Source organism: Tetrao urogallus (genome assembly GCF_951394365.1).
Source record: "Tetrao urogallus genome assembly, chromosome: 7".
In the NCBI taxonomy this organism is placed as follows: Eukaryota; Metazoa; Chordata; class Aves; order Galliformes; family Phasianidae; genus Tetrao; species Tetrao urogallus.
In genome coordinates this window covers 42,203,463-42,230,256 of record NC_136820.1, presented here as the reverse complement: position 1 = coordinate 42,230,256, position 26,794 = coordinate 42,203,463, and the positions used below count along the sequence as shown (strand labels likewise).

General features: G+C 38.0%; 1 protein-coding gene across 1 annotated transcript in view; it reads right to left on the bottom strand.

The window, feature by feature from the left end:
* PTPRN2 (protein tyrosine phosphatase receptor type N2) overlaps nt 1-26,794 on the bottom strand; it is a gene marked incomplete at both ends in the record, with an annotated part of 620,206 nt that overhangs the window by 554,869 nt on the left and 38,543 nt on the right. The window contains one exon of the mRNA XM_079538424.1: nt 4,017-4,067. Within this exon, the coding sequence (XP_079394550.1) occupies nt 4,017-4,067 (51 nt within the window). The remainder of the gene's footprint in view (nt 1-4,016; nt 4,068-26,794) is intronic.

The following is a 26,794-nucleotide window of genomic DNA, read 5'->3' as shown; positions in this document are numbered from 1 at the left end:
CAAGACAATAAGTATTGGTTGTTTTGAAAAGGATGCCTTTATCTACACCACTTGGCACCTCTCCCAGCAGCACTACCAGAACTCAATAGTGTGCTTTCACAAGAAAGGATAAGCATGCATCTGTACTGAGCTGCTTCCAGCAGCTTAAAGCTTCCAACTAGGAAGATACATGAGTTGACACTTTGCATGAACTGCTTTGCTTATCACTTGAAATGCAAAACATAACATGACATATTCCCACTTATACAACTGCACTAGGTTTAGTGCATACACAGGTTGCTCCTAAAGTCACGTTTTCTATTTCTTTACACAGGAACTACAGCAGATACAAAGAACACAATAATGCTATTTGAGAGAGAAAATTCTCACCTACTGAACATTAGTTTTCATCGCAGATGCCACCATGAGCAGAGCACATTCACCAGCAATGAACAAATACTGTGCTTGTAAAAATCTGCACCAGTAGAAGTGACCCTCCGTCACCACTGCTGAAATGCACCACCCACTGTGGTGCTCAAACCCACTCTTTGGTCATCATAAACATTTGGCAAGCATCAATGAACGTTAATGGGTGCTATTTTTCTCCTCACATGGAGGAGTTCAGTTCCACACCTTTGCTTCATATGTACTTCCACCTCAGATGCCATTCTATCAGTCTGCCCCTCAGCTGCCATCTGTTACACCACAACGAAGTGTAATGGAATATTGGTGGGAAGGTTCAACTTCTACTGCCATTGCACCAAGATCTGCCTCTGTATGTTGAGATGTATGTGGATGCATGAGTGCTGTAACACACCTGCCCTCACTTCATCTCTTCAGCTTATTTTTTTTATCCAGCTATGTATCTTGCTTAGTTAAGACATCTTGTTATTTGCCATCTCTGGCATTTGCAGCTTATAAGCACATACCGAGGATAAAGCATTTCCAAGGTTACAGTTTAGTGTCTTTTCACGTCTGCAGCTCATAAGCATATCCACCTTTCACATGAAGTTTTTTAGCTGCAACTTCTCAATTTTGAAGCATTTTGGACAGCTGAAAATATCAGTTTCTCCAACTGCCAATTAGAAGTAACAATTTACTAGAAGTGAAATAGATGACACCTAAGCCATGTTATCCGCAGAAGTTTTATATTTGCAAAGGAAAAAAAAAAAACTATGAAAAAACTCAGTCTTTCTGCTTGGCTTATCCTCATGCCATTAAAATAAACATGAAACACTACGTTCCTTTTTAAACCACTTGGTGAGTCAGTGCAGCTCAGGAAACTGATAAAAGGTTTATGGAAATAAATTAATATTGCATGAATGTTGCTGCAGGTATTAAACAAGTGAGAACCCATCACTGAAGCCAAGAGACCTATATATGATAAGGGAAAATTGCAGAAAAGTCAGTGATTGTTATTACTGCAAATTCTTTGCCCTACAAAATGGCACATGACCTAAACAGATGTAAATGATCCAAGTGATAAGGTTTTGTTGTTTATAACAAATCTTACAATTGGAATCATTGCTTGTAGCAATAAATAAATCCCTTTAATTTTTTAAATTAAAGATATTTAGAAGCTTTCAGAACTTAAAATAAAGTGGTCATTGATATGACTAAGAAGAGTATTTTCCTTCACATTTCTTCAGAAATTGCATAACAAACATCTCAATTACTGACATCACGGCTATCCTTTTACAGGCCTGACACATGACATCTCCAGCTGATGACGTTATGTAAGACGACATCAGAGATCATGACTGATGCTTTCACTAAGAAGCCCAGCTTCATTTCTGAAAGCAGGGTTAGTTCAGCTACCTTTGCTTGAGGCCAAGAGGAAGATGAGCACTTCCATTCTTCCTCCAGGAGTCAGACGCACCTGCAGGTCTCGGAGCCTTTACACACGCTGCATAAAACTGGCTGCTGTTTCTTGCCACTTTTATACCATACTTCAGAAAAATGCACTTGTAAAATCACAAAGGAGATGAACCTTTCAGTATACTTGCAGTACGTCAAGTAAGCTCTGCTCCTGAGCATAGAGGCCCCCACAGACTGGCTCCTGAGATTTCAAGACAGAAAAGGACTCACATTTCAACACATCAGGATTTCTGCAGAACTACAAGGATGTACCAAGGGAATTTGGATGAGAAAAGCAAGAAGGTACGCGCAGAAGCAAACAGCTCTCCTCGATTCTCTTCCTTCTAAAAATTAGGTTCTGAAAGTATTTGGATACTTCAAACTATGTTTTTCCAAATATCCTGTTAATTATCTCAATAACAGTATATGTTTTACTGCAGACAACATTCACTCATTTGGGTGGGTGAAGGGAAAGACATCCAACACTTCACAGTAATATTACATACATTGACAGAATGTCTGCACATATATGTATATTTCTTTTCTAAAGAAGGCCAGCTATTACAAAGTATCACAGGTAAACTGGCTTATTCATTCCTGACCATTATGTTGTGGATGCCCCCTCCCTGGAAACATTGAAGGCCAGACTGGGTGGGGCTTTTTGCAACCTGGTCTGGAGGGAGGTGTCCCTGCCTGTAGGAGGAATGATCTTACAGGTCCCTTCCAAACCAGACCATTCTAAAAGTTACAGCTGCAGCAAAATAAAAGAAGTCGATAACAGACGTCCATTCAGAACTCAACGATGCAGTATCCATTTTAATTTTGCACTCCATGAAATTCAACTTTTAAGCAGCCATATTTTTAATTAAGAAAACAGGTTTTGAGAAAGAAGCTATCAAGTAACCTTTAGAGCAACACCTTTTAAATACTTTTTTCAGTCATGTGCTGCATAATTCCTTCATTACATTCAGTTAGGCACATATAGCCATGGCCAACCATAAAAAAATCTATTAATCATACTTACATTGGGAAGACCACAGCTAGGAACTCGAGATGACTGTGACCAGCAGAATGCACCACTGCAGAAAATTGCTACTTCCCATTTTGTGTCAAGCACAAAACCTCCACACAGAATTTCAGCATATTATAGAAACAACTCAAGTTATGATTTTACACCATTGTTGGAAATATCAACTTTGTTTCTGACTTAATACAGACTTCAACTCCTCCAGACTCCTCAGCCATATTTCTCTCTGTCATTCTCTCCCCTGTGTATATCTGACTGATGGTAAAAAACATCAGAAAACAAATTCACCTTAGATGTTCATTCCATTAGGATTTTAACAAAGTCCATTTACAAGTAAATATTACTGGCTCCTGTGTTTGACCTGACCTCTGCTTTGTCAGGCATTCATCAAGAGAAATTTAATAGTATAATATTATTATACTACTATTATTAATAGTATAATACCTCAGAAGAAAATCAGTTACAGATCTACATACTTAATGATAGAAATTGCTTCAGAACATCTCTTCTAAACACAGTTCATTCATCAAGATGTAAATCATTTCATGTAGTACAGTGAAATAATCTTATATTGTCAAAAGAGCCATTCCTATTGTTCCATTACACTGATTCATACAAGTGCGTTAGCTTTTTTCTTTAAAAAAAAAAACTAAAATTTAATGAAGAAAACTGAAAAAAGGAGCAGTAAGCTGCTTCTGCAGTTAGCTCAAGTGACATCACAGAAAAAGGAAGCAGTATAAATAAGAACAATGGTAGTCTTTCACTGAGACCTTCCTTCTTATAATAAGATAACTTTGTAACAAAAGGAGACTGATAATTACTCAACATCATCCTCTAAGAAGATGAACAACCTGAAGTTATTTTTATTCTGTACTAAAACAAATTATATTCTAGCATATTTCAGTGTGTTTAATTTGATTACAAACCAATTCCCACTAAAGAAGTGGATCTTGCTCAAGGTTGAGAGATAATTTTCTTTAAAGAAAGTCTATTAAATTACCGTTTACCGTTGACCAGAATAGTCATAGCTACTTGGTGGAGTTTCCCCTCCCCCTACCCTTATTCATACATAGATTCAGCTTATTACATCAGCCACATATAAGTTACACAGCAGAGGACAGAGTAGTCAGCAAACAAAACATTCCAGACTTACCATTTACACAGATTTCAAAAGATTTGCAAAGATCGTCTTCAACCAGGCAGCCTAAAAACATAATAGAGAGGTAAAAATTAATGCAGGCTTCAAACTGTGGATAATTAGCACAGACTGAAGTCCCCTTAGGTTATTAAATTCTCAGCAGGAGTCAGACATTTGGTTGCCTTTAAGAGTCTAAATTAGGAAGTACAGAAAGGTAAGAAGGGGAAAACAAACTGGTTAGACAGCACCTATTTCTAATTAGTTACAGTCAGAATAACCTTTGATGGTTCTCTTCTCCTTATTCCTTTGCTGAGGGTTCAGTTTTCTCAGTGGTTTTCTCATTTAATAATTCAAGAAACCTTACACTCTCTAATTTTGAACACAGTATTATTTGACAGCATAGTAATGTTGTAACATACTACCAGAAATCAGGAGTTTCCTCAAGCAACTTACACTGCAGTGAGACAAATCTATGAGATAGGTATAAATTGCTTGAAACAGGTAAAAAACCTCCAGGCTTCGATTTAGTAACTACAACCCTAGACTGAGCTTAGGTCCTCAGGAGCACTTAGTCTGCAGAATAGCTTAAAAACGAAGCCATCTACACCAACACTACAATACCCTCAGCTGAAAAACCAGCAGAGCTTCTAGGGTTGGCTTTCCCTCCCATGCGAAGCAGGAAATGTGTACCAGAACTGGTTCCTTTGCAGCTCCCTGCTATGTCTGCCTGCACCTTGCCCTAGAAACTGCATCCAGCTTAGCAAGCTCAGCTTATCTACTTGGATGCATCTTTACCATGGCAATCAACCCATTGCTGATACCACCAAATCAGGTATGAGACACTCATTATTACCTCCTGTCTCCGGGCAAAATTAGCTCATATTCCTGAGAGCAGAAGAGAAACGGGCATGATGCTCCCTGCTTTGGTCACTCCACACTGGGAGACAGGGACACAAATCAAGCACTGGAGCAATTGGAAGTATCATCTACTGTCAGGACTATGTGCTCCGTTAATCCAACCAGGTTATTTTGTGTTCTCACAAACAACTAGGATCTGATAAAACTGTGGTGGATGTCTCATCCTTGGAGAGGCATTCAAGGTCAGAGTGAATGGGGCTCTGATCATCTTGATCTAGTTGTAGGTGTCCCTGCTCACTGCAGATGAGTTGGACTAGACAACATTTACAGGTCCCTTCCAACTCAAGTGATTTTATGATTCTCTGAACTACGAAGAACGAGGCTGTATTTTGGACACAGAAGCTACCCAAGAGAAAGTATTCCTACAGTTAAGCCTTTAAACGACTCCAGGAAATACCTTAACTTTATAAGTGAACACAGAATTACAGATATCAAGTGGTCTTGACTAGATTCCCACTACACGTCAGAAACCAGCCAAGAATTTCACCATATCTAACACCAGGATACATCCTCTTTTTCCAGAAGCATAAATGTATTAAGCAGGACGGTCTGACCAAAAAGAAAATAAAAGGCTCAAGAGTTTTCCTATTAATCACATCCTAACTCTGCTAAAAGAAAATTTCAGGGGGGAGAGAATGACTTACGCATGCTCATCACATAGCCTTTCAGCAGGTATCTGTATCAGCACATCATTAAGCCCGAACTAATACACTACATCTCTCAGCAGGATTTATTAGCACAGTGCCAGGTTTGAGCTAAGCAAGCACATCTACTACATGATGTCAAGTGGCACCGGTACACTTGCACAACCCCTTATGTTCATCTCCACTCCTGCCTACAAAGACCACAGAAACAACCTTATGAAGGGAACAGTCTACAACACACATGCTGATAGAAGTGTTCTTTCATCCTTTTACCTATGCACCAATAAACTGTGGGTACACCTTTGGTAGCTTTCGAAAGGTAGAGAAAGTTTCACACTCAGAAAGATTCTACAGAGCATGCAGGACAACTCGTGTCTGAACAGCCAACAAACTCCAGTTTGTGACATTTTTGAGACATCTGTAATTTTGTTCCAGACAAGTCTACTGTAGCAGCTGTTTGACCTGAATTAGTGTCTGAAAACTGCCTGAAGAAAGCTGATTGCAGCTTCAGTGCCAACCCAGCAAAGCAGAAGGATGCCTTAACTATGTATTGACTCATAAAGAACCTAAGCGGAGAACGATGACATGCAACAGCCAAAACACATCAGCACAGGCGACACAGCACAGTTGGAGCTCTAATTAAAACTCTAGAAATGGCCACTTAAAATTTGAAAGCCTGGAGGGGGAATAAAGCAGAAGACTTCAAGTACTAATGCAGACTAGACAAATGACAGGTGTGCTTCACTATTCCTGTTTCCAGAGATTTGAAATGGCTATTTCTTCTATAAGAAGTCTTTATGGTTAGGAATAAATCCCTGGTAAAATTTGTCTGCCTTGTTTTTCTGACAGAAGGGGTTGAACTAGAAGCCTGAGATGGATGGACATTTCCTTGCAGGGAGTTGTCACATGTCCGGGGAGAAAATAAGCCATGCAGCTGACTTAATTACAGAATTAAAGCTTAGGGTGGAAGGGGCCTTCAAGGTCATCAAGGTCCGACCCTCCTTTCACACTCTGTGGTGGCCATGCTGTAGACCCTACAAACGTTGAAGTTTCAACCAGGTATGTTTCCAGACGAGTCACCAGGTGAAAGTTCATGCAGACTCTTCTGCTATTGAAACACCTGGAAAGACAGGTGGCTGTAAGCCTTTGTTAACAGTTCCCAAAGTCACCTGTTAGACATCAGCCATCCCATAATATACCTCACCTCAGAAGGAGAAAACCTCAGATTTAAAATGAACTAGATGTGTTTATTCAGATACAAAGAAATAATAAGCCAGACCACATCAGTACAGAAGTTAAATTCAAATTCACTCTGATTTGCTTGATACGCTTTCTGCTACCCCTAATATGCTTTCCATGAAAAGAAAACAGAAAAGCAATTTCATCACATTTGAATTTTTCCTTTAATAGTAGCTGATTATTAGATGCTGACTGTTTCTAGTTGACGTCATTAGCCTTGGAGAGCAAATTATTCAAATTAATGTATGGAAAACTACACCAACTGATGAATATCCCCAAAATAGCTAAAATGACCTTGAAAGCTCCTTGAAAAACACCAACATCTCAAGTTATTGCTAATGTTGATTGTTATGTATAATTCACCCAACCAGTCAATGTACTAGTTTAACTGCTAATTTATCTTTTGTAACTGCTGAGACATTAAAACACATCATATTTCTTTTTAAATATCATTTACCAACTAATAGTAATGACAGCAATAAGTCACTGCTGAAGAGTGAAGAGGCATTGTCTCCAGCAGGCATTTAATTCAGTTCATGCCTTATGGGATCCAAATTGCAGCTCCCCTAAAATAAATTCTTCATATAACTTCAACCAGCTGAAGACAACTAGACTGCACAGGTACCCAAATTCACTTCTTTGATTTGGCCTGTAAATATGCCAAATTAAGTTATCCAAGTTCTTCTACTCTAGACTGACTCAGTTCAAACGCCTCATTTATGCAATAAAATGGAAATAAAAGCACTTGCGTTGCAGTATCAAAACTACATTCAGCTAGCCCTATATGCCTTCTCAAAAAAGCAGTTCTAGAATTAACCAACATCAAAACCTAGGAACAGTCAAGACTTCACCACCTAATAAACTTACCCTGCATTAAAAATTGGCCTTTCCACTAGCAGTTATATGGCCCTATTTACAAAACCTAAGTCTCAGTGTAACACAAAAGTCTGGAACAATAACATAGTCATCAGGGTGCACTAGCACCCACAAGAACAAGTGGAACTGTAAGCTTCATCATCAACTTCTCACATAACCAAGGCTCACAGGTCTATACTGTATGTCTTGTAACAAAGGGAGAGCTCTCCCTGACACATAAGAAATTAGCTGTTTAAATTCCAGGCAGCTTGACAGTAAGGATTATCTTATTTATAAAGATAAATACATGCTTTCCACGTTATTATGCATAAAGGTTTAATTCCTAGTGATATAACCCAGTAGTCTGCGATTCTAGATGATTTTATGTAACAAGAGCATTTGTGTTGAACCTACTCACACATACACCTTTGTTAAAAGTTATATTTTTTAAAGCTTCATGACTGCCTAAAATCAGGGTAGGCAGCTGAACTACATATTACAGTACACTTACATGGAATACCTTTTGTTGATTAGGTAGGAAAGTTGATTTCATAGGGCTTCCCAAGATCTATCTCCTTTTTTTCTCCCTCTGCCTTAACACCCCCAGTGCTACTTTCAGATGACCAGCACAACATAATTGTAAAAAAAACGTTGCTGCAAGAGCAACACCTTATAGTATATGACCTAGAAGTCTAACTCTCCCTTTATCAAAATACTCTTCTCATAAGATACAAGACTACTCTCTCATTTCATTGTGTTTCTCCCACTTTACCAGCCTTTACAATTATACTACACACGTGTCTCATCAATAGAACTTGAATAGTCTAAGCAGCTTTACAAGCTGCAATATATATACATAAACATATTCCTTAGGCTTCTGATATCAAAAATGGTCTTAGGACATCAAAATAAGAAAACAAACAAGTAACAATAACAGCTAAACTTCTCCCATACTAATCAATTAAGAACTAGGAAAACACAAACCTTGTAAATCCTTACTGCCGTTAGGACTTTTCACTCTTTTACAGTCTTCACTCAACAGCCACATAACCATCCAACAGCTCTTTGTTGCACTGCACAGTTACCTTCCCACTGTGTAAAATATTACACAATGTAGACTCCTTTAATAAAAATATGCTAATAGTCGTTAGCACATTCAGTAAACCAGAATCAAAGTTTATTCCACATCCACTTCCTTCTTTCAGATGTTTTTTGCTCCCTGGTAAGGAGACCTTGAAGAGTAAATTCTGCTAAAACCTTCCAATTAAAAAAAAATGAAACACCTGGCTGTACCAACACTGGGCATGCCTGATGGGCCTCCCTGAGTCCTTAAAGCCACCTGTGTACATTTTAAATAGATGGTTTATGGTGGCTCTTGGTTGTGTGTAGGGTTTTCTTTGTTGTTTTTTTTTCTTCCCCACATAGTTGTTTTAAGAAATGTTTTTTAAGAGTTATGTTTTTTAAAATCCTGAAATCACATAGCATGGATATTTTGAACTGGAGAAATTCAGATAGTGTATAACAATGATGATGATATAAACTGATGGGAAGAAAGAAGCATGATTTTCATACAGAAAAGTGAAAGTGAAATGCTCTTCTTGCTGGCGTATGCGAGAGAAAATGTCAGTCTGCTGAAGCTGTAACCCATCCAACACATCCTCATCTGTCTGCTCTACGTGTATGTCTAACAAGTCTAGGATTACACAAAACTACAAACAAAGCTGGGGAAAATATACTTTTAGCTTATGGAGGGATCCTCTTGTTCTTCCTACTCTGAGGTTACGTAAGTGCTACAGGTGTAAAGTAGTGTTCGTTACCCAAAGCCTGTCAATTGTATGTGAAAATCAACTTCACAAAGACATTGGAACCTCTGACTCTTTATCAACAACTGCTTTAAACAGTAGTTTAATTACGGATTAAAGCAAATTTGCTCCAAAATTTAAAGAGCATAAAATACTAAATGAATTTTTCTCATAACAAGTACTGAGTTTTGACCTTCTGCGTTTATTCCATCTCATATGTTTTTGAAAGTAACAGGTGCCCAATATTTTTTGTAACACAGTAACTCTCTAGAGCAGAGGTTCTTATGGTTTTCTTTTAATTGAGTGCATGTGCACCAAGCTTAGCGCAACAAAGCACTGATCTGTGGCAAAGAATCCAGGCCTTACTGTAATCAAAACTAACAATCAGAAAGATGACACAAGAAATCCCAGCAGTGGTTAAGTGGAAGAGAGTCTTTTATTCAAAAAGTTTCCAAAGTACAGACAGATTTCCCGTAAGTGTTAGCATATGGTGTCAACACTTCCCTAACTCTGAATTACTGCTTCTTTCAATCATTCATTATACACACTGTATATTAAAATATGATCCTAGCCAGAATAATTCTCTGTGGAATAAGGAGTTCTCATTCAAAACAGGAAAATGTCAGTACTAAGCTCACAGCCAAGACTTGCTCCTAAAGCCTCAATCACAGTTCATATTAGTGCTTCAATTACCCCCTTTCTATCACTTGTTCTTCAAGATGCATGGACTGACACACTATGTAAGCAGGTGAGTGCAATGGGGCTGCCATGTTCTTTCTGCATTTAGGTGGGGGAAAAAACAGTATATGCATCTGGATGAGAAGCTACGAGATCTGGTTTAGTAGCTTGTGCTAGCAATGGTAATGGGAGGATGGTTGGACTAGATGATCTTGTAGGTCCTTTCCAACCTTGTGATTCTATGATTCTATGATCTTTACTTCTGCATGTCCACTACTAAAGAAAGGAATTGCTTTGCTGTGAAAATTCTGTTAACTTATCTGATTACTAACGCCGTGATTGCAATGATGTAGGGCTTTTCTGTTGGAAAGCACTGAGGAAAGGTCACTAATAAGAATAACTGAAGATGTAATCAGCAATAATATTAATAACAACAATAATAATAATAATTATGAGACAGAGAAAGTCCATATCAGACAAGCTCCAGAACAGCATTCGCATTTTTGCCCAGGGCTCAAAAGAACACAGCGTGTCATGGGCTGATACAAGAAATGAATGTTTTGCTATGCTTTTTTTTGTCTTTTTTTTTGCACAGTAAATATTAAAAGAACTCTGTCTCCCTCATGAAAAATCAATTCCTCGGTGCTACATGTCCCACCTCTGGTTCTGCAGATAATTTGGCAAGTAGGAAGCAAAGATATAACACTCCAGACAAACATGATACTTAGTTATATCGAATGTTCTCCATTTAAATGACAGTTTTAAAAAAGCAGATACATCCATTCTTGGAGGAAAAATAGATCACTTAAAAACTAAGATTAAAATGATGACTTGGTCTTTGATCAAGACCAAAAACTTTCATTCATATCCATTAACTGTGACAAGGGGGATTAGATGTGATTTTGTGATTTTTTCAGTAGATTGGCCTCAAACAAAATATATTTGCCATGCTGGTAGTCCATATTGGAAAGAAATAAACAGCTCTACAATATAAAGTCTACAAAATGTTCTTTCAAAATTAGAAAATGTTAATTGAAGTGCTCACAAGCTGTAAAATTTCATAAAAAAATCAAGACCAGTCCTTTAATAACTGTGATTCAGTTCCTCCTGTTTGTTACCAGTTGCTGAAAGGAATTTCCTCACTGAGCACTGAACAACCATCATCCAACACACACTGAAATCACAGCTCCAACCTAAAGCCAAACCTTTTTGTACTTAGCAAAGAATTTCAGGGCTGAACACTCATTGAACCTAAACAATTTCTGCATCAGTGTTTAAATGCATCAATAAGCAGTCCGAAATCTTTTGCTGCTATTGTCTGCACGATACCCTTTCCTCCAAAATCTATAGGAAGCAAGGTCTTCCGGGATTTATCATAACCACAGGTTACCAAAAAGTTAAAACTGAGGCTTAGGTAAAGCAGAGTATGATGGTTCCAGCAAAGCCTTTCTCACTATGACTGCATGTAGACCAGCAAATACGGCAGTTCAGTGGCCTCTGCCATATTTATTCTATGGAAGAGCTATTGCCATCATTACATCTGTTTATCCAGTTTTACACATCAATAACTGTCAACCTTATCCTGCATACTTGTTTTATAAAACTGCAGAACAGAGTGAATTCTAAGTCCTAATTATAATTCAGTTCGAGCCTTCTTCCACTCTTTGGTTAAGACAAGCTGGGTCAAAGAAGAAGTGAACCATTAGGTAGAGGAAACTGAATAATCTGTAGGTTATATGCTATGGAAGATAGTTCTTTTTATAACATTTTCCATTATAGTTACATGGGGAAGAGCTTCATGTTCTATCATCCATAGTTAATTAGTCTTCGTGGTCTGTGACAGGTTTCTTAAAAATAGTTCTTCACAGTTCTTCCTCATGTTTTGAGAAATCTTTCAATATTCACAAAACCAATGAGGGAAAAGAGGTATGTTTATCATTTTCCTCTAATAGGCACCAAATTTTTGTTTTCATTATGTGTCAGAACATCTTAATGCTTGGCATTTGAAAAAAAGATAAGCAGAATTCACAGTTCTCGAGGCTGCTATTTAAGGACGGTTCCAGAGGTCTCCTGGAATTATCACCTTTAACATTTTGTTCTACTTAGCAAATAGTACAGCATCTTTTAATTGATGATGTGATCAATACCTATTGCATACAATTTTTTCATTCTCCTATCCCTTCTTACTTACAAAGTCACTCTTCTTTCTGTTCCATCTCTATTGCACAGCTAATTAAATACCAGGGTAAATTATCGCGTGGATGTGGTAAAAACAGCTTGAGAAGAATGAAAAATGAATGTCATAAATCAGCAGAGCCTGACCAGCAAGGGGACAGTCCACAGTCATTTGTTATTGGAAAGTAATTCTCATAGACAAAACAGCATGCGTGGGTTTGGGAGCTACACTTTACAGATGAGCCTTCAAACAGGGACACAGGAATGACAGTACTCTAAATCTGTTTATTTCTGCATATCCATATTGAAGACTGGTAGATACTGAAAACATTTTCAACTGTTTGGAAAAACAGCTTCATAACTTTATCATGCATTTTTTGAGTCATTATGTACTGTTTATCTGGAGTGATGAAAACACCTATGTTCATCTCACGAAAGAGACACCACTGTATATGTTTAGTAATTTCTTTAATAAAGAGTTTAAACAGCCCTGAGTAATCTCCATTAAATATTCATGTGTTGGAGAAGAATAATGAAAGTCAATGAAGAAACTCATAGTCTCTTAAAGCTCTCAAAGGAAAAAAGAATGATATTAGGTAAAATTCAATGGACTGCGGCACCGAGATTTATCTATATAGTTTATCCTGGGACTCAGAATTGCAAATGAAGCTGAAGCATTCTGTATTAATGGACAGTTATAAGAAATAAGTCACAAGGATACTGGTAGCACACCAAATTTGAAAGTACTTAGTAAAGAAGCCTAAAACTTTTCCCTTTCCACAGAAAAATGCAAGAATCTCATAAATATTTCTGTACTGGAATGTGTGTAACTTTTCCAAGAACTCTGATGTTCCTATCAATACAAATTGTCTTTTGACACACAATCAATGTGCAGCATCATGTTGGACTTAAGTGGAACTGCACATCTGGGCATCACTGCATTCTTGTCAGAGATTGACATTAAGAAACAGTCTTTTATTATGCTGACAAAGAATAAAATCTATCCCATATTGACTCAAAACTCATTCCAGGCAGTAGTTGAAATTCATTACATGGTAAAATTGATCATTTCGACTTATTTTTGTGAAATTGCACTGACTTCAAAAAAATTCTGGCCGAGAGTGAATGGTCCTGATTTTGACTGGTGATTGTGCTCTAATTACTTCTGAATCACCCTGATGTATCTGTGGCTGACATTAGTGCCAGCTGTCCCAGAATACATTCTGCTCTTGTCTCTGTGAAGTAGCTCTGCCCACCCTGAGATACCAGGAAGATGTTTATTTCCCCAGGATAACTACTGAGAGGCAGGCATTTTAATAACATATGTCAGAGAGCTAGTAAAGAAAAAGACTTATAGCAATTAGAATGAAGCAATTTGGAGAGGAAGCCAAAAAAATTAGAGACAATTCTGAAAAACAAATAATCTGATGCATGTTGAGCAGCACGAGAATTCATAATTCTGATTCCTTCCTAAAAAGTACACAGAAGACAGTTTTTCTCTCTTCAGAAAAAAGAAAAAAAATTAGAAGACTAAACCTTCCAAATTTTTCAAGTTTGTCTAGCTACTGAACTCCTTTTAACAACGAGAAAACTCATTGAAAAACCCCAGGAAGAAAAACTCTGAAGTTTGTATCCAGGAGTTTCTGTAGGTGTCTTAAACTTCAAGAGTAGCCAAAGGTCATTACTTCATCATAACCATAAAGTTCCCAACTCTTATTGACTTAACATCTAATGCCTATTGATTCTGATAGAACTGATGTGTCAGAGCAGGTTTGATAATCAGGGAGCAAATGCCTACTTTTAAAATTTTCTTTCATATATTTATTTTGTTATTTTTCCCTCTGCAAATAGTAATCTCTGAAGTGTCTGTGTGAAACACAGAGTTTTTATATAACAAATGAGGAAAGGATGTTAACAAACAGTTGATGTTGCACGTACCTTAACATGAACTTTTAAGCCAGGGCAACTAGCAGTACTGGAAAGCTAGGATCCAGCAGACTGGAATCCAAGTCTTGGTCTTAATTTTTGCTGCTAGTCTGAACAAATCATTTTACCACAACTTTCCTCCTGTAGTTTATCCATTCTGATCTTGTTAAATTTATCATATGGTTGCAAGTGGTTTGTAGAATGGAGACCTGCTGAAGGTTGGGATGCTATTGATCATCTTAATACAAATATTAAACTTTTTATAACTTTATTTATCTACACACTGCAAAATTGTTTTAAACTTTAGAAAGAAAGCAGCTGCATAAAGTTTCCAGGAAGTATTTGTAAACAACCATTGCTGAAGAGTATATTTTTAGCAGTAATTTAAGAAAAGCCAATGCCTTCCTCTTCTCAAAAATGCAGGGATTTCCACAGAAATTGCAAAATATATCCTTGACAGCCACTGAACTCAGTAGTACACAAGCTTTTGATTCTTTCTCCATGAGGAGCATTGAAGGTAGGAGGAAAAGTATCTCTAGGACAAGAATTCTCATTCTTACCCTGAAGGGGCAGGGCAGCAGACAGCCAAGCAGACCTCCAAATTCCAGGTGCAAGCTGTACATATCTCCATACGGCTTTGGGAGAATTAGCTGTCATTCTGTCTTGGCTTGATATATACACACTACTTAGAAAGGAATAGATTATTCCTCGAGTCTCAGCTTGTGTTGATTCTTTCTACTTTAATTTTGAGTTATGAAAAAGTCTGATTTTAATGGAAGGGAAAATAAGACAAATAAATAGATACAGAAAGAAATAAAATAGATTTGCATTCTGTATCCATCCACCATCATGTTCCTTCTGAATGATCGGCAGTCAGCATGATTACATGCATTTGCTATTTACAGGCCTGTACAGTGCATGCTATGTACAGCACACTGAAGTTCTGGTGCCGTGGTCCAACAGATCAAAATTCACTTTGGAGAACAGGTTACTGTCAGTCTCACAGGGTTTTCATTTTCCCATCTAGACTTAAGCTGAAGACTGAAGCTGAGTACATTAGCATCTCTCAAAGTCTCCAAAGCAAATGTGCCAAAGACAGATTCCATATAGGAAGAAGTACATCCCACTAGAATTCTTACTTCATTGAATTTCTATACATCTCAGTGTAACAGCTTGAAATCGTTACAGCTTCCTCCATGACTATTCCCCATGCCATCATGGATATTCCTTTTACTTTTGGGAGTTAGGAGGCAGAAGCAAATAGTGAAAAAGATAGGGCATTTACCAATGAAAAGCTTCCTCTGCTGCTCCACCAACCTTGAAGAGCTGTCTCTGCTTGCTTGCTCTCACTAGTAATGACAGCCCAAATTCTGCACAATAGAAGCCAGTGTGGCAGATTAACTTCACGGAGGAAACACTGGAGAGAGACCATGTTTTAACAGTGGGGATGACACGCATTTCACTACGCCATAGGAGGAATGTAGAGGAAAAGAAGAACCAGGAGAAAAGGGCCTGAGAAAGTGAAGGAACACGGCCTTCACATATATGTGTATAAAGCATAATGAGTCAAAAACAATAAAAAGTCAAAGTCCAGAGATTAGCCAGCAGTAGAGATAAGAACAGCCCTGAGCTTTCCTGCCAGCATGTTGCACTGAGTCTGTAGTAGTGCCGCCTTCAGATTTCAGTGTGGTGGAAGGGAACTCATTTCTTGCAGACATTCTGACAGCAGAAATTGTTTTCCAGTAATTCCACTGATAGTTCACAAGCCCATTCCAAAGATTCATATATTCAAGATTGGACTTTTAAAAATACATATTTCTTTATATATTGTGATAATACTTCACAAAGTTCTAGTCATGAGTCTTCAGTCTATAACTGAATGTAAGTTGACTGGCATTTGCATAATTTTGTGAGACATGTTATTCAGTGAGGTTTAGAATCAGTCTGGCACCTCATATGTGAGCCTTCTTAAGAATTCTTAAATTATTTTAATGAAGCAGTATTATTCAAAACATTTTTTTTTCTTTCAGGATTTGAACTTTAGCCAAAACACTAAGCCACAGTCTCTAAGTGTATGCTTGGAGACCTTTATTTGATGAATACCTTAAAAATATGGTCTTGTGATGTTTCTGAATTTAATACTTTGCAGACAGCAAATATCAGTGTGTACAGTGTTCTGCGCATCAATGTAATGGTGACAAAAAATCCTAATTAGAAGAGGAAAGGAAGAGGAAATGAAAGGGAAAAAGAAAGAAAGAGAGAGAAGGGGGAAAAAAGAGAAAGGAAGAAGGAAATCTGTGACTTTATCCCTGCTCTGCAAAGCATAAATCGTGCAGCAGAAGTACAGGCACAATGTTTAAAAAAAAAAATAATATCCCAAATGTATAAATAATAGATTTTAGTGCCACTTCATTTGGGGTGTTCTTTCAACAAACATGAGATTGCAATGAGAATGTCTGAACGCTGCCAGCTCTGAGGCTGCTTCACAGAAGTTATGCCAAAACATAGCAGAGCAGTCTGTTATCATACACGTGTATGTACAAGGACAAAATACACTGCTGCTTCTCTTCATTTAGCTTTGCTGAGAACAGTACTTAACTATCAAATTCACATCAAGCTCTTGCATTTTCAAGGAGCTGCCTTCACTTTCCTTCGCATAGCAGCCGAGTATCCGGTCAAGGACCAGAACAACAGGCAGTGTAGCTACACTCCTCTTGCAATTTCCTGGAATGGTTTCACTGAGGAGTACACCGGAAAAAAAGAAAAAAAAAGATTTCACGGAATATGAGCTGTGTTGTTATTCTGCTGTGGAAAAACATGCCCTGGCAGGCTTAAAAGTTTGGTTCAGGATAACATCAGGATTTTTACAACTGAAAGGTTTTGTCTATTAATTCAACATCCCTTTAGCTATTAATTAAATATCAAAGCATCTAAAACATATTTTGCATCACTTTTTTTGTTATCACCACAAACATTTTTAACAACTTTACACAGCTAAAAATGTGAAATTTGGGAGCACAGGATAAAGGAGAAAGCATTCCTCAGAGAACCATAAAATCATAGAATTAATAAGGTTGGGAAAGACCACCAAGATCACCTAGTCCAGTCATCAACCCACCACCAACATACCACTAAACTACGTCTCTAAAAAGTGGCAAAATATGGCCAAATCCGCTGGGATCTTCCATCAGGGTAACCCAGCTCTTCTTTGCCACAGGTTAACACAGCATGAGGATGGAGGAGGGCAGCTCCTGGTGTTTGTGAACAGACCCACATCCTTCCTCACTCCCAAAAAATCTTTACATTCTCACAGCTCTGTTCATTGACAGATGATGATTTAATGACATGCACTATCCATATTTCTGGGTTAAAGGTAGAGCACACATATAATCACTACACATTTACCCTTGCTTTCAGTTGCAGTCTTCTGTTTACAAAGAGAGATGAAAGTGTTTGCACATCATGAGTTTGAGGGGAAATTAAAAAAGGTAACTACAGGGTCCTGGATCCTTTTGTCACTGCAGAGCTCTCAAGGTTTTTTGCACTGTGGATGCAACCTTTCTAGGGGCATAATTCCTTTGTTACTGCTTTCTAATCAATCTTTACCTTCTCTCCTCCAAAGGCAGCCCAACATGACTGCCAAAAGAGTTCACCAACATGGACAGGGCAGTACATTTAGGCCACAGATTAGCCCTTCAGCTACTTTTCTATCCAGATGTAGGAACCTGCAGAAAGCTCACAGGAAGCATTACCCAGGCTTCTTCCCTTCCAAATAGCTTACTTCACAACATTCACACTCCCAGGTGACAAACTGACTCTATACACTGAAGACGTTAAAACAAAAAAAGTGAAATATACAAGAAAGAACAACTTACTAATTCATTACTTCATAAAACATTTTTATGTAATTTTTACTAAAATACCATTGGAGATTTAAGGTGACTCACAAATGTCTAAAAATATGGAAGTTATTTTCAGCCTGTGTGTTTTTTCTTTTATGATGAAGGGAGACTAAGACTACTCTGCTTGTGTTTCTTGTTATTTTCTGCCTCATTTCTACCTTCCTTTTTGTAAGAATAATCATGTACATTATGCTTCTCTTGAGAAGCTCCTGACTGAGTGCCACCTGTATCAGCAGGAGGCAGGCAGATAAAAAGCACTAACCACATAGTTGCAATTACGTATCAAAGATGACTGCTAATCTCCATAATTGCTAGTGTTAGTTTCCCATTTTCAGCTAGTTCCATCCAGTTTGACAAAACAAAGTTAATGACTGTCTTTGAAGACTACCAGAATGCATCTGTACTACAGATATACAAACATGCATATTATATTAACCTATATATATATATATATTATATGTAGAAATTCCTTAAAGGAGGCACTGCTCAATGTATTTCCCTTATTCATGAGGCTTCCAGAGAAGTGCTCTTTCTGCATTACACAGGAGAATCTTCAACCAAAAAACAGAACAGAAAAATTTCCTACATTTTGCTTCAGTCCCACAGAAGGCCTTCTGCTGTTTATAAGTAAATCTGTGAATTGAAAAGAACACTTTTGCCTGTTGCTATTATGGTTAAGATGTAGAGCTAAGGACTAACACAAGAGAAAATAGGCCTACTTTGGCTTTTAAAGCAGAAGGTAGGAAGTAGCTAAATAATTTTGTGTTATTGTATTTTCGGTATATATATCCAGCCCCTAAAATACCTGAAACTGTTGAACAGTCTTAGAACAGAAAGACTAAAACATGAAGATTTTCCTTGGAGACATAAGGAGCTGCAGTCCCCATGCCAGGTCACTGGCACAAACTGAAAGACAAGTTTGTGTGACTCAAACGAACCTAATGGGTTTATTTTTAAATACAGGCATTTCATAATGAATATTCAGCAAGACAGCTGCAGCCCAAAATCATCCACTGAACATAAGCCTGGAATGTTTTCACAAATAATCTTTGAATAAATGTAAAAATCCAGAATATTCCTCACAGGTCTGTCTCCAGCCCACGCACTGGGGATTTTTTTAATTTATTCGGTCTGTGTACATGTTCTGTATACCTAAACACCACTTAGAAGGCTCAGAAAGCTAACAAAGCAGTGCCTCTGTAAGCACAAACATTTTTCATTCTAGAAGTGTTCATCTGGGAACTTAAAAATGTTTGACCATGGATGTAAGACAACGACTTAAAAGCTTAGCTTTTTCTCCTTTCAACTATATGGGAAGATAGAAACCCATCCCACGCTTCTGCAATTAGTATTGAAGCTGAAACTGATTAAGGGGGTCCTTCCTACCTTATGGTGGCTGCTTATTTAAAGAACAGTAGTGTAAAGGAAATGAACACTTCGATCTTCCTTGCATCACCACCTAATCAGTGCAAAACTGTGGGGTTATAAATTAGTCTGCAGGGAAGTCTGCCATCATGCAGGCATATATATACATAAATATGTGTACAGAAAAAAAAAAAGATAAAATAAGCAGGTCAGCACCAACCTTCTTCAAGCCTTCATAGATATTTATGATAAGGCACTGATATTCAGTATTTCTCTACATTTCTAAACTTGCTAAAATGGTACATAGACAGTGACATCTTTCACCTTAAAATTAAGGACAAACTCTCCAGATTTATATTACTGATGGAAGCCTAAAATTTTGTCTCTGGACATAGTGAATAGATATGATATAATAACATAGAGCATATTTTTAAACAATCATCTATGTTGGTAGAAATCAAGCTACATTTCATTCACACAAATTTAGTTATCACTGCATTATACATTCAGCTCAGAACAAGAAGCTCTAATACTGTGAAACACTGGAAGTAGGCATGAATAGAGATTCTACTTATCCAAAACTGTCTTAGTTCAGAGGTTAATTTTTAGCTGACAAGTGAGAGGTTCATTCTCTATTTCAGAATGCCACTGCATCTGAATCCTTGAATGATTCCTACAGAACAAGTGTGAGGGAGCAAAAAATGTAAGGCCATCTCAAGTCTATTTCAAGTACTGTAGGAGTTTGAGAGCAGTGCATTTTTCAACATGTGAGAAAATACAGCAAGATAACTTTATGGATTGTACAGCTTCATGCAGACAAAAAAGGCTAGAAAGGATCTGGATGTCTCATGCAGTGAAAAAGATGAAAGGAACAGTACTGACAGGTTACTTTCTGCAGGAAGGCATCAGTCTTAATGGAGAACAGCAGTGAATGAGCTCTCCATAACCAGCCACGGCAGCTAGAATCTAAGCACAGGGTCACAGCAAAAGCATCCAAGCTCATTTGCCCAGTTCACAAAGAAAGGTTGCACAGGATCTTAGTTGTATTATCACTGCAGTGGGCTGGCTCACTTGGGGCAATACCTCTAACACTGCTTACGACTAATTTATGGTGACTGACTGGAGAAGTTTCATTTTTAATGGAAATGATTCTAAGTCAGGAGAAATAATGAGAAAGGAAAAAAATAAATTCCTGCTATGAGACCCAGTTTGAGCTTATCTAATGTATGTATTTCTTCACTGTGAACTTTCTGCTCGTGTTTTGTTTCTGTTCCTGGTGTAAGGTAGCACTGCCAATCATTTTGTGTACTCCTAGGGCTCTTTTATATCTCCTTAGTTCAGCAGAAGGAAACCCACGTGACAGAAGAAGCAATGTTTTCCTCCCCTTTTACAACAGCAGCCGTTCAGTGGATTGAGGTGGCACTGATAGCCCAATAAAATCACCAGTGTGCAACTTAATGCTTCCCACAGCAGAGTGCAAATTTTAAGATTTGCATCAGGGGAGCTGTGTCCAGACCTGGACTCTGGCTCTGAAAATGGGAAGTGGCAGATGTTCAGAAAGAGTGCTTCAAAAATACTATTCAGTTTAAAAACGTAGAGAGAGTTAGCAGCGATGCCTGGACCATGCAGCTTGAGAAGCACCAATTCTACCTCACATCTCATTTATTCTTTGGGTTTCTTCAAAGCCCTCGTGACAGGTAAACAAATATTATCTACTTTTAGCTTGTGAAAAAAAATGTGCTACATCATGTGTGCCAGATGTTGTGAAAAACAAGTTCTGAAAAGTAAGCAATTAACAGTCCTAGCAGTGGTCTATGTGCCACTTGTGCATTTCTTTTTGCCTTAAAGATCTTACACCTTGACAGATGGCATAAAATAGCCCAGTGGAAAGATAATCAAGTTTCTAGCCTGATTCCTTGTAAAGTTATTATTATTTTAAATATAGGAGGGAATGACTGTTTTTTTCCTCTTCTATACCAGTGCATTCTTCTGTATTAGTGCATTAGGTCTTCTGGTTCCTCATATCTGACACAACATTGTTAGACCAAAAAGCTTCCCTGATTTTCTCTTGCCTTCTCAGTACCTCACTTTCCTACATAACAAATTTAAACACTTTTTAAGCCATCAGTGGAAGACAAATTACTTTACAGAGCAGAAAGTGTCACCATGTTCATTACAGTCCAACTGGACCATCACCAAAGTGAAGTTTATAGTATTTTTCTGTTCTTCGGTCTTAAAATAAGTTGTAAGATGTAAAAGACTCAAATACTAGAATTCAGGCTAGACTTGAAACCAGTTTTAATATATTTCATTACTCTGCCTTTAAGCAGCAATTTATGCTTTACATAAAGTCAGGCATAGACTGCTGGGATCTGAAAGCCAAGGAGATTTAGGTATGGTGGAGTATTTTGTGTTTATCTAAGGAGAATTCTGCAAACATGCATAGATTGTATATAACTAGCAGAGCTTTTCATGCTAATGAAATTACTTCCTTTACACACCAAGCAATATTATCAACTTGAGTATTTTAAGAAAAGAATTTTATTTCATTTATGTAAGCAGTAGTGTGTATCCAAAGGAAAACACAAATGCTAACATTCACATATTCAAGTTTTACTGTTCTTTGAGCAACTGTAAAATGCCTGACTTTTTCTTTCCACTGGGCAAATGCATCTAATTAAGATATTTGAGAGTTGCTACTGTTTTCACAAGCACATAAATCTCTTGGGAAGAACAAAACTTGGAAAGTTTAAGATCTAGAGATTAAACTTTTGGAAACATATTTCCATGTGATAAAAAAGGGGCAGGAACAGAAAGTTTATATACTCTGTGCAACCTGTGCCACCTGCTCTCCTATAAAAGTGTTCTGAATTGCTCTTCAAGCTTTCTGTGAGTAGAACTTTTTCATTATATCTGAGTATTAACTGATAACATAAGTCTAGGTCTAAAGCATAACACGTAACTCCTATAATTGTGCAGTACAGGTATGTCACTTTTTGGAAAGGCAATCTGTTCTACAAAAGAGCACAGTGCACCTAACTGTGTAGTAGTACTAAAAAGAACGCCACAGGGTATGATCATTTCCTGCAGTTGCTTGTATTCAGCTTTCCACGTGACACTGACTGATAACTGTAACAGTGAATCACAAGAATAACTGTACTTCACATACAGATTTAGAGAAAAACATCATTATCAGAATGTATACCTCCAGCTGGGTAACAAAATTGCTGGTGTCTGCCCTACATGTACATTTGCTCAAAAGAAATCAGGATAGCAAAGGAAACAGAAAATCATTATATTTTATCAGGCAAAAAAAAAAAACAAGTCTCCTCCTACTTTCAAAAAGAACTGAAAATGTTTGCAACTGGAGCTCCTGTCAACATTCACAACAGTCTCCTTTGCAGAAGCCTCTCACCAACAGCAGAAAAGAAACAGTGGGAAATATTTAAGCTGTTTAATATGACCCCATTACATATATAAGAAATACCCATGGTGCAGAGGATGACTCTAAGAAAAAGATATAAAGGATCATTCATCGTGTGATTATTAGTGGTCATTTTGTCACCTGACTCATGTTTGAGTACACTGGATAAAAGGCAGAACACTTTGCTACAAGCAAATGTGATCTATTACAACTGTTTTTAGCCCCTCGTGCTTTTAATTGGCAGCAGAGATCTGCACTACAATAGCAAGAGCAAGTTCCTGACATCTGACAAACAAGAAATGGAATAGAAGGAACCCTGTGAGCAAAGCAGAGGTGGCTGCTGCAGTGCAGGAAACAAAGTAGGGAGAGAACCTGGTTTTGCAAGTAGAGCAGAACACAAACTTTTTGATGTTGAACGTCTCTGTAATAGTCGTGTCCAGGTGTCCAGAAGCCAAAGTAGAAAAGATTGTACCAAAGTCAGAATTAGTGAATAAAAAAAATGGAGCCTAAAAAAATGGAGTGCTAAATTAAAGCAAGCATATTATTCACTGCTTTGGAAGAAAATGTGAGCCCTTAGAAATTGGAACTCAAGAATCAAACTGTCATTGTTCAAGAAGCCTAAATGCTACAGCAGTTTATTACATGAATTTTAAGAAATGCTTACAAAATGGATGTGCTTTTACAAAAATTCAACTTATTATCAGTTAAAAGCCTACAGCAAAGTTCTAATCTCCACCCTACAGATACACTGACTTCAGACTCTATGGCTCAGTGGTTGCATTTCATGGCCACAAAACATTAGCACAAAATGAGGTACATAAACAATAGAAAAATGGAACATTTTACCCAAACTCATATTTCTAATAGTTCTTTTCTTTAAAAATATCTAGCCAAAATGCATGTTTAAACTGTTTCTATGTTTAAACTGAATTTGCACTGCACATTTTCCAGTAATTTTAGCATGAAATGAAACCATTTTGAAAGAAAAAAGTTCCTACTGTTGACTTATTTATAAATAAAATGCTTAAAGTTCATCCTGGTTTAATTGATCTATATAGTTTTCTAGTGTGTAAGAGACTGTCTGTGATAGGGGACAGCATATCTGGCTTTATATATCCTTTCTACTAGGAAGAAGGATGAAAAGAGCATGTTTGCCATATGTCATTTAAAACAGCATCTTACTTGGCTATTATTTTAATGTTTCTTGGAATTATTTTAATGTTTCTTTGGTGCCAGACTGTGTATGAAAACCCTGATAAATTACCCCAGCCAGAGCGCCGTGCTGGCATGCAGGTATACTGCTCAGAAAACCTAGGAGGTCCTTAAGAGTTCCCTTTGAGTGTAGCAGCATTTATCCATAAGCAACAAGAGTTAAGATGTGAACTTAAAGAGCCAGTTGGCCTTCTGAGAATTTGAGAGGCCTTCTGAGACCCTTAACAGAACTGTCTGTTCCTACTTCACTCAGACAGAAAAATATTCAATTTAAATTACCAGAGAAGGCTAACTCCCAAAAGATGGAGCAAAGAGGAAATTGAGTAGGTATGAACCAAATTCATTATAGACAGCCTGTTTAGATTAGGCAGGAAATTTGGTCAACCACCAAGCCGCAAATTTTTCAAGGTATCATTCAAAATTACAGGCGTCATCACCTGCAACACCTACACTTTATGTCATGGAAAATAGACAAGGCAGCAGAATAATACCAAGGTCTTCTGCACACAAGCACTATCCACTCCCTCATTTAGGAGAGAAAACCTCAGCATTTCATTGAACAAATGCAGGTCAGACAGCAGTAAGTGCAATTTTCTGATTATAATACTCATGAACAAAATCTCTTTTGCAAGAGAAGGGTAATTAAGAGACTAGAAGGTAGCTTTTTTGTTAGTCAGCTACTGCAATCCTGTAATCACCAGGCTCTAGGCCAGCATAGTTTTGAGACAGTGCCTGCTGCTCTGCCAAATAAGCTCCTTCCCAGCACATCTCACGGGCTGCTCTGCACTACAGGAAAGCGCAGAGTCCTCAGATGCTGGTGGTTACAGGAATAAACAGAACTACCAGAAACAGGGCTTCCTCTCAGAATGAACCTAAAGGATCGTGATAGGCCCTACAGAGCCCACAAGTCTCAGCCCTCTGCGTTATATTACTGAACACCAGTCCAGGTGCCAGCAGGGTAAACTGCACTGAATTATCAGCAATGCCTATTACTGCCATTGTCTCAATGCAGACATGAATGGCATATTCTCCTACTGTTCTGACAGTCTGGCTGAAGTCAGCACTTGCCTGAACACCAGATGGCTAATCCCAAAGCCAGAACAGAACGAAGTGTGGAACTTGAGCAAAGAATGCCTTTTAAAGAATGTAGTATTATATCCACTAAAACAACATTTAGGAACTCCCAATAACAGTGAACCCCTTCCAGGTATGCCTCAGAGAATAAATACTTTAATTATATGTTTGCATTTCTGTCCACTTAAACTCTATGAATTAATTAGATCAGACTTCTGAAAGCTAAGGAGCGGTGGATGGGGCCATGTAAACTTAAACCAAAATTTATTCGCTGAAAAGAGGTTGAGAGAGAGATCTGTGGGTAAATGGCTGCTGAGTCCATCATAAAAAAATTCCCACAGTGTATTTGTGCAAAGGAAGCAACTTAAAACAAGTGTTTTCCAGCTTAAAGTGCCAAATGCTGCAGCCGGGGTCAGCCACATATCAAAAACAGAAATGGTAAAAAGAAGGCTGATGGTATCCTGAGCTGAGTGAGGAGCAATGCCAGCAGTCAAATGAGGTGATCCCACTCTTCTGCTCTGCAGTGTTGGAGCTCCACCTGGAACAATGAGTCCAGCTCTGGGCTTGCACTATGAGAGACCTGCACATAGTGGAGAGAGTCCAAAGAAGGGTCACAAAAATGTTCATCTCTGCTACAAGGAGAGGATGAAAGAGCTGGGACTGCTTAGCCTGGGGGAGGAACAGGGACATCTTATCAATATCCAGAAATACCTGAAGAGAGTACAAATAAAATGGATCCAGGTTCTTCTTGTTGGCAGCCAGCGCCAGGACACGAGGCAATGGGCACAAACTGTACACAGGCTGTGGGGTCTCCTTGGAGATCTCCAAAAGGCACCTGGACGTGGTGCTGGGCATCCTGCTCTGGGTGCCCCTGCTCAGGCAGAGGTTGGGCCAAATGGTCCCAGAGCTCCCTTCCTATCTCAGTCACTTTGTGATACTGTGGAAAGAGTTTTCACACCAGTTCAGCTGAATTCAAATAAAAGCACTTTACTTCTGAGTGCCCACAAACAGTGAGTGTATGATAAATGAGGTATACAACAAACCCCCTTGCAATTCACACTTTTAATAGCTTCAAGTTATCTTGTTTATATGTGTACATGCAGAACGCTAGCAATTTTTCATATTTTGGGGATATGCTTTCCTTCCTTTTTTGTTTTAATGGGGAAAAAAAAGATATATTCTAATTACATGCTGCTTTAGAAAACTCTGTATCAGCAGCTCTGATTTCAACCTATAGGTCTGCACCTTTTGCTAAAAGCAGAAGATTGAGAGACTGGCACTGCATCAAACCAACTTCGAGCTGGGAATTAATTTCCAGAAGTCCACTCTTTCCTCTCATATTTCTTTAGCAGACTTCAGGCTTTCCTTTTGCAAGGACTCTTATTTCTGCAAATGTGGTGTGCTGATACACTAGGGCGGTTCATTGTTTATCCTCTTCTAGAGACAGAAGTGCAAAGAAAACTTTCAAATCAAAGAGTTAAAATAACTAGTTTCAGAATTGTAATCATATTTTCAACTACATAAAAGTATTCATGTAATTTATGCAGTATTTTCATTTTTAAAATATAGAATATAATTC